Source organism: Histoplasma capsulatum, genomic scaffold, assembly GCF_000149585.1.
Source record: "Histoplasma capsulatum NAm1 scaffold_2 genomic scaffold, whole genome shotgun sequence".
Classification (NCBI taxonomy): domain Eukaryota; kingdom Fungi; phylum Ascomycota; class Eurotiomycetes; order Onygenales; family Ajellomycetaceae; genus Histoplasma; species Histoplasma mississippiense.
Window position 1 is genome coordinate 2,633,137 of NW_001813981.1, and position 9,682 is coordinate 2,642,818.

Sequence of the window (9,682 nt, forward strand, 5' to 3'; positions counted from 1 at the left end):
CCCCTACCTCCGAGATTCGATAAAGGGGATACTGGTGCTGAGGGACGTATCTGCAATAATCGATCGAGATTCCTAACGTACGAACCGTCAGAAGAGCAAGTTTATACTGGAGATTCGACAACAAGGGTTATGGGATATGGAACTGTTTGGACCTACATGACCAACAATCTCGGCAAGCAGTTCAGAGTGATCCTTAGAAATGCTGCGTACATTCCATTCTCTCACACCAACCTGATCGCTTGGAAACCCTGCTATCATATAGGGGGGATCTTCCTCGATAGCAAAACATTCAGATTGCGAAGGATTAGTGATAATTCAATCTTTGCTCGCATAGAAGTATACGGCGGATTGCTGGTTACTGAATATCACAGAACTAGTGAGAACACCTTGGTGCTCACTAATATTGCTCCATCTAGCAAACCAGCAGAATCTGTGAAGATATCAAAATCACCAAATCCTTCTTCATACACCTCAAAAAGCTCTACTGCTTCCTCCAAGATTTGGCATCAACGCCTAGGACATCCCTCGATGAGAGCAGTTGAACATCTGCCAATCGATGCCAAAGGGGTTCAGATATCAGATATCAAAGATATTGCAAAGAGCAATGATATCGAAGACAAAGAACTCTGCGAACCTTGCCATCTTGCCAAAGCAAAGAATCAAATATCTCGCCGTCCCCATATACGATCCAAACCACCCTTCGAACGACTCCATGCAGATATTGTACAAGGACCTTCCTACTGCTACAACGGAGAACGATGGCTCATACATTTTGTATGTGATTATCTTCGTTTCCATATTGCAGTAACAGCCTTGAGAAAATCTGATATAAGGAAAGCTTTCAACAAGGTTTTAAAGTGGATTAAACGCCAATTTGATTGTGAAACAAAGGTCATACGAATCGACAATGAGAGAGCTATCAAAGAATCTGATATCTTTAAGGACTGGGTAATCGAGCTGGGCCTAGAGATCGAATACTCCTCGAAATATATCCATGAGCAGAACGGTGCTGCTGAACGGGCAGGTGCTATCATAACCACTAGAGCAAGAGCTCTTAGGATAGAATCCTTGCTGCCTCAATCACTGTTCCCTGAGATAGCAACCGCTGCCGTTTACTTGCTGAATAGGACCCCTACCGAGATACTAGGATGGAAATCGCCACTCCGAGCACTAGAAGAATATCTTCATATCAACCACCACTCTTGTGCTCATTTATGTGTCTACGGATGTCGAGCATACGCGAAGATTCCCAATGAGATCCTCAATCGAAATCGATCACAGAAGCTTGATCCCAGAGCTCATATTGTATATCTTGTGGGATATGATTCTACAAACATCTTTAGGATTTGGATTCCTCACCTAGATAGGGTGATAAGGACAAGGGATGTTATATTCAATGAAAATAGACGATATAACCCAGATGAACCTCACATCGAAAAACAGCTGCGAGATTGGGTTGTTCAAGAGGTCGAGTTCTTGGATATTGAAGTACAGGAACCAAGGGTTGGCACTCCTCAACAAGAGAATAATCTATGCTCAGATATCGATATCTTTCGTCCTGATGAGATCCCCCCGCGTACGGAGAACGTTGATAAAGATAACGAAGATATCAACGAGGCGCTGGAGGCGCAACTTATGGCAGATATCCTACCTACGCCGGATCCTACCCCTGAACCTGATTCTAACACTGCTATCGAACCTGACCTTCCTATTGATACTCATCCGATATTATCACACAATCGAGCGCCTAGGGCGAATGAGATCAGTTCTGACTTCAACAAATCCAATATAATCGAGGGTAAGAGAACGCGCAAGGCAACCCATCATATAGCAGTATCCCTTGCCAAAAAAAATCCAAATCGGATGATCAACGCTGCCTTTGCGGAACCTCTATCTAGATCAGAACCTTTCAAAATTCATCAATCTCAGTTACCTGATCCACCTCAACATTGGAATGATGTCAACAAGCACTCCTATCGCGATGAATGGATTAATGCTGCCAAATGGGAATGGGACTCTATAACCCAGCAAAATACCTATGAAATTGTTAATAGACCTTCGAAAGATACTCCAGTGATTCCACTACGATGGGTATTCATCTATAAATTTGATGATGATGGTTATCTCACCAAGTTCAAAGCTCGTATCTGTGTCCGAGGTGATTTAAAACCAGTATCTGATCTAGATACCAAAGCTCACACCCTAGCTGCAAGAACCTTTCGTATCTTGCTTGCTATTATCAACGCCTTTGACCTTGATGCTGAGCAATTGGATGGTGTCAATGCCTTTGTGAACAGCTCACTTGATGAGCTAGTTTACGTCGAATTACCAGATGGTTGGTGGAAGTTGAAGGGGGTATGGAACCTCAAAAAGAACACCTATGTTCTACGCCTATGACGTGCCTTATATGGCCTAAGAAGATCACCCCTTCTATGGCTTAAAGAACTATCTAATACTCTTAAGCGGTTAGGCTTCATTCCAATCCCTGAGGATAAATGCCTATTCACCAACGGACGGATAATTATATTCTTCTACGTTGATGATACTGTTGTGGTATCTCACCCTGATGACAGAGAGGAAAAGGACCAGTTAATCAAAGATCTTAAAAATACATATGAATTCCGACAGATGGGAAACCTTGAATGGTTCCTTAATATGAGAATTACTAGGGACCGGAGCTCTAAGAAGTTATGGCTCTGTCAAGATGCTTATATCGATAAGTTGGTTGATACTTATCATCTTGCTCATGCTCGCAAAGCATCAACACCCCTATCTAGCATTCCGTTAGCACCTTATCAAGGAACCGCATCGCCAGAGGATACCCACTACTATCAACGCCGAATCGGATCCTGTATCTACGCCGCAGTGATGACTAGGCCAGATATCGCATATGCAGTTGGCAAGCTCGCAACCTATATGACCAATCCTTCTGAGCGCCATTCTGCAGAGATCGATCGCGTTATCGCCTATCTGCGAGATTCGAAGAATCTAGCGATTGAATATAGCGTACCTGATAATGATGGCTTATCAATGAATGTGGTTGAAGCAGCTAGTGATGCCTCCTTCGCGGATAATTCAGATAGAAGATCAACAGAAGGTTACATCTTCAAACTTTTTGGAGGACCTGTTGATTGGAAGTCAAAGAGGCAGAGAATAATAACAACTTCCACCACTGAAGCTGAACTACTAGCTATATCACAGGCAGGCAAGGAGTCAATTTGGTGGAAACGATTCTTCGATCATCTGGGATTCGATCCAGGGCACAAGATTTCAATCCAATGTGATAATCGACAAACAGTTGGCATCCTTACTAAGGAAGATCCTTCTATCACAACCAAATTACGCCACGTTGATATCTACGGCAACTGGTTGCGAGAACGGATACAATCCGGCGATATCTCAGTACAATGGACGCCTACAAGCAACATGCCAGCGGACGGGTTGACCAAGCCATTATCGCAACAGAGGCAAAGAGAATTTATCAAACAGATAGGATTAGTTGATATAACTGATCTTGTCAATAAAATAACAAAATAAGGTATAAAAACTCAACGAGCTTGGACAGGAGGAATTCAACATCCTCATAGATATCCTTTATCCATTTCATACATCTTCTTTATTTATTTATTTATTTATTTATTTATTTATTTATTTATTTATTTTTTGATTGTCATATCCTCTATATCCTTTCCTATTCTGGTAATTTATCCAGCTTCATTACTAATGTTATTCTGCTGAAGGGGGTATGTCGGAGCTGATATCTCGTATCAAGGTTCAGAGATGACATCATGCTATAATCTGCCTTGTTGTCTATTTTGCTTCGCGTTCTTCGAAATTGCCTTGCTGCGCATTAGAGCACTGCCCCGCTTGTATAGTCAAGCATATCCTTCCTTATAAATACTGCCTACTTATCATGTAATTATCGGAATAATAACAAATAATAAGCAATTCAATATTCTATTTTCTATTTTGATATTCAGTATTTGGGTCAATATTCGGACATTATCCAGTTCCGACACTCTGTTTGATGGCCCAGCGCTCCTCAATTCCTCTGCATCCACAACATTATAGCCGCTGGAGAAATGCACAATGCCCAACCTGAAAGTAGTTCTGGTGATATTAGGATAGGCGACAGCAAATCAAGAAATTCACACCATATTTGAAGCAGAGTCCGCGAAGATCAGGGACCTACAAGAAGAAGTGCAGCGCCTGAAGAAGTGGAACACCGAGCTAGAAATCAAACACTGTGCAGAGCTGATCGGGAACAATGATAAGATCCGCAGGCTTAAGGCTGAGGTCATTGAGCTGGAGCATTGATGCCAATGCCCAATATGCTATACCATCCCTTCAGAGTGGACAACCCTCCTGTGCGGACACAGGTTCTGTCCAGGGTGTCTCTCTCCTGAGCCAGAGACCTGTGGATCGTGTCGTCGAGATTTCACTGGCTATATAAAGAGTTATTAGGTACAGAATTAGATTCGTACTATCGTAGTTTTGTGACAGGGACGCTTGATATTTCTTGCTAAATAGCGATGTTGTCCAGCCTACTAGATGCTCAAAAGCAGTCAAACTACGAAAACACCGCTGCTGCTTGAATGATGAAATTTCTGGAGAAGGGAATGTTTCAGGAACCGATCTAATTGAACTTGTCAAGGAACATCTTCGCTGATCTTCCCCTCAGCTCAGCGCATGTCGTGTGTCATTTTAAAAATGCCATCGACTCACTAGGCTTTCCAACTGCTGGAGATGTTGCCGGGAGGGACATGGGAGTTGCTCAATCTTGGGTTATTGATATGCTTAGGCTGATTTCGCAACTTTCGAAACTTGTAGGGGTCTTAGACAAGATTATCAACAGAGCCTAGCAAAATAGCTTTGTACCATAGGGATATAGATTCTAGTTCTATTTGGAAGGAGTTGTGGTAGCCGCTCAAATCATGTCCGTCCTCAGTCTTCACCGAGTCAGTCAAAGGAAGAGCAAAATGCGCATCTTTATTAGCGTAGGTCGGACTACTGTTTACCAACATTATCCGGGTCATCTACCAGCCTCATCCTAGTGAACCCCGCCTGGGAGCTGGCCACGGAGATTTTAATCTCAGCAATCTCCGCTGTTTTTATTGTCTTCCACTTCTTTTTCTTCACAGTGACGGCGCCAACCTCATCGCATTCTATCCACGTTATCTTTTGTCCTTTACAGATCCGCCTTCTATCATAAAAGACCCACTGTGCGGCATCCTCCTTCCTGCCTCCCATGGTCACCATGACAGTTAATCTAGCGCGCCTCCCACTTGATAATGTTCCCATGATCCTTGAGAACATGCCTGATTTTGCAGCTTTATTTTCAGCTGTTCAGACCTGTTGAAGTTTCTATACTCTTTATTCCAAGACTGCAGCCACCAGATTTTGAAAACAATATTTTTGAATCAATGTCGTTCCGTGGAGAAGTACAGCTGGGGCAAGGTTTTTCAGGAGCTGGTTTTTATTGTTTGCAAAAATTTCGTGGCAAGGGATGCTGCTCGCTTCATCCTTGAGACAGCCTGGAAGTGGGTTTTGCAGATGGAACAAGAGGAGGTGCTGATACCTATTGCAGTGGGTTTGGCCCATTCCTATGTTCTTAGTGAGCGCATCAATGATGCAATCGACCTTCTTGAAAAAGATCTGCCGTGGTGCATGCCCCTTTAGATGGTCAATGCCTTCCAAAGGCACCTGCCGTCTCTTTAAAGAGGTGCAGAGATGGAAGGCTATGACACTATACCCTGCTCTACATCAGCTAGCAAATCTATACACTGAGAAGGGCTGTGATAATGGATCAATCCCGAGAATTCTACAGAGCCGCCGACTACAGTATGAGAAACTGCCAACAGTCTTGATTGAGAAAACAAGAATCACCTACTCAACCGACTCCAAAACTTTTAGCTCAGAGGATACCCTGGTGGATGGTATCATAAGCTACAAGTACTACCGCGCTGGCAAGCAGTTCCGGTGGTCTGACATTCTTCTCGTCGTGCGAGCTTGCCAGCTGCCTCACCCAGTCCGATTTGGAACCACATTCCTTGAGAATAAAACACGCCTCAAATTGTTGACCATGCGCCGCTTGTGTTCTGCTCCCCAAATAGGGTTTGCGCAGGCAAAGGAGGCACCGCGGGGTATGAATGCGATCTTATTCCTGGCGTTACCGGCGAAGACGGGTTAAACATTCTAAAAACTTTTCCTCATCGGGATTATCGAGGGCCGGCGAACTGGTCGGCGCCAAAGGATCATCCGTGTCTGGAGGTGGCATTTTGTAGCGGTAGCTGTAACAATAACTGGAGTTGGGGTATGGCAAGATAGGATAAATTCTAGGCTAAACTATGGAAATGTGCTCGAGCAGATCGAAATTTAGTTGGCATTGGCGAATCTACATCCTTTGCACAAAGGATCAAATCTGTGAAGGATCCATCATTGAGTCAGGTATCAGAATGCTGTGTCGTATCCAGTCTTCCACCACAGCTTTTGGGACTGCATGGCTCTTTGGTGACTCATTCAGGGATGGTGATTCATTATCAGATTCACCAAGATTGATCCACTCGTGGTTACTTATTCCTCATTCCCGTGGGGGATAGCCATCAATTTGGAGCCACCCAAAGATATTTAGTGTAGCATTTTCTGATGCTGATTCTTCCTCAAGATTCAAAGCTTCATATTTGATGGACATATTTATTGCTGGGTGCTGGGCCGGTGGACGAGCAGATGTAGTGGTTTTAACACACAATGGATGTAACAGTTTACCATTTCAACAAGCCCAATGCCAATCCACATATTGAAGACTGTGACCAGTACACTGTGCATGTAGACGGACCTCAATTTCAGTATCTTCAAATGCAGTGGTACTGAAAGACATTCATGAAGACACCAGTCACTGAGTGTGCTGTTCTGCTTGGATCAGATAGAGAAGTCAGCACTCATTTGATTATAAAAGCACTTTGTTAGTAATTGAAGATTGAGAGACAGGTTCCTGCAAAAATGATTATGTGACACCACACCATGATGCAGCATGAAGTTCAATCAGCAGCAGGCTGAATCAACCATTCTGAAGAACATTCTTGTAAGTACCCACAATTATACTATCAAGTTAAAGAAAGAAACTTGCACAACTCAGTTCATCATGATATGAGTAAGTAGATGATCATTCTTCACAGAGTTAAGAACAGTGAATGTAGACTGCAGTCATAGACTTACAGCATTGCAAGGTATTTCAGATTCATAAAATACACTCAATAAAAGAAAGTGTAGATCTCATGTGTTGCAATTCAATGTCAAAAATTTGTTCAGCTTTGACACTATCTGTTCTGATATAAAGTCAGATTGTTTCTGCTCAGTTGACTCTGATATGACTGGCTTCAGCCTTTACCTCTTATGACAATCAGGTTTCAAAAGTGATATTGGGTTTTTCTTTGTATACAATGAAGAAAGAAACAATGCTGAAGATAGTATCATCAGGGTTTGATCAACAAGATTGTGTAGATTGCAGTATTCTGCAAGAAAATGAACTGCAGTGGTGAACGAAGGTGCAGCAGTTGATGCATGACAGAGTGATTTTTCTTTTCCACAGATGATATCTTGCATTGTCTCTGCAAAGTTCCTCAAATCTATATTTCAGTTGCATAGAGGCAGTTATACTCACACTTCAGATTCAGATCATAGATCAAAAGAGATAACTGTTGAAATGTGTTCTAAATCTGAAAACAAGTTTAGAGCAAGCTGGGTTTCTGTTGAACATGTGTGTGAAGTGTTGTTCAGTTACAAAAGCCTTGTTCATACACAGTTCAGTTTTTTTCAGTATTTGAACATGTGATATCTTCAGATCTCATTGCGGATAGTATTGTAAAGGGTTTGAGAGGTAGAAGTGTTGGCGTGTTTGAGACTGGATACAGACACCCAATTTAAAGAACAATATAAAGTAGTTACAAATTTGAACAATCAACTTAGAACAGGTCGATGAAACCAGCCAAGCTGAAGCACTGAATTAACCCTCATATCTGGATATCATACAAAATCATATAAAGCAGGTCTGTCATCCCCTGTCTGTTTCTTTAACTACATATATCTATTGAGTCAGTGTCCCTCAGCCACTTAAGATTATCTACATTGATATCAGAATGTTTTGTTATTTGTTGAGGTAGGGCATATCAGTGATATTATAAAGAGAGCTGTAAGGATGATTCAGGCACCACTTGCACAGCATATATTCATGACCACAGTCTGACAAATTTTGAATTTCTTTCAGCAGTCTATAGCAGTACAGATGTAATAATTATGCTCATTATTGAGATTCTGACAGACATCACATCATTCATTTACATCAGAGCTGACTGACATCCTGCTGAATAAATTAGATCGTTCATTTCAATGTTATGTATCCCCCCATCATCAGCAGCAGCTTATTATAAGTAAATAAAATATTGAATTTGTTGTCTTGATGATGACTTCTGCATTCTTCAGCTCATATTAGCATGTATAACAAAGATGATGAGAAGATAGTGAAAGAATAAAGTAATACATACAGCTTCATTTTTAGATCTCTGAAAAAAGTGAAAACCAAGTTGAGTTGCGGGCTCACCCCAGTGTCTTGGGGAACCCATTTTTATATCTCAGTTCCCTCCTAACAATTCAAGAAACACTGTTAAATGTGAAATACAAGGACATGCACAGGCAGGATTGGTCTGCAGGAGCCTACTGTGATTAAGAAACTGCAAGTTATCCCTGACAAAAAAACAACAACAGCCATCTTCCCATCCCAGGCCGTTTGCCTGTCATTGTTGAAGGGCCTTCTGTCTCTATTTTTGGACGAACCCCAGCCAATGGATTGCAGTTTGGGTTATTTATATGTTGCGCCTATCAAATTGATGTCTCCTGCTCCATAAAAAGGGGGTGGAAAAGGACCCTGGCGCCTTGAGCCAAAAATGGGAAGCTACTTAGGCGCTGTGGCTGCGACGATGTCGGTGGACAAACGTGATGCTCGAGTTGGGAGATAAACCATTGGCCACGATTAAGTCAGAATACCTCGTCTTGGGCGCTTATGAGGAGATTATGCTTAATGAATTCACGAATTAGTTCCTCAGGAACCCTGTTAATTCCGCATATTGTAGCTTTATCCCCAAGTTCATCAGCAAACGTTGGATAAAACTAATAACACATCGGGGTTGATATCTCAGTCAAGACTTTGAAGCAGTCCGAAGTAGCAGATGAAGAGCCTCGTTTGTCAGTCGTTTTGTGACTGGCTGTTGAACCTTGGCTATCTTCTATGTAGTTCAACTATCTAATAAGTTTCATTCTCTTGCCAGCAAGAAAGTGATCACCCCATTCAAAAAGCTGTTTCTCAATAGCAGGCCAGTCAATACTTGTCCGATCAAACCGCCAGGTGAGTTTATCTTACAGATGTACCTTCCACAGCCTCCGCCCTGGATCCTGAAACATCTACAGGATTCTAATTCCCGTCACATTTGTTCAAAGTGCAGAGATCACCCGGACTTTCTCACTTCGGATGAGTTACAACATCTTCAAACACAACACAACATGTGCTCCATATGCGGTGGTTTTCTCAACAATGAAAATAACTATGTGTAACTAGTATATATACCGGCTGTGTCTCTCTGCGGCCATGGTATTTCAAGCTGGCGCTGGAGATGAGATATCCAACAGCAGA

General features: G+C 42.3%; 1 protein-coding gene across 1 annotated transcript; it reads left to right on the forward strand.

The window, feature by feature from the left end:
- Positions 1-712: 712 nt before the first annotated feature.
- Positions 713-4,317, forward strand: HCAG_02852 (predicted protein; the record flags this gene model as incomplete). The annotated part of the gene is made up of 7 exons (XM_001542631.1): positions 713-774; positions 834-1,798; positions 1,904-2,335; positions 2,471-3,126; positions 3,202-3,440; positions 3,713-3,743; positions 4,129-4,317. The coding sequence occupies 7 exons, from the start codon at positions 713-715 to the stop codon at positions 4,315-4,317; spliced, it is 2,574 nt and encodes an 857-aa protein (XP_001542681.1).
- Positions 4,318-9,682: the final 5,365 nt, after the last annotated feature.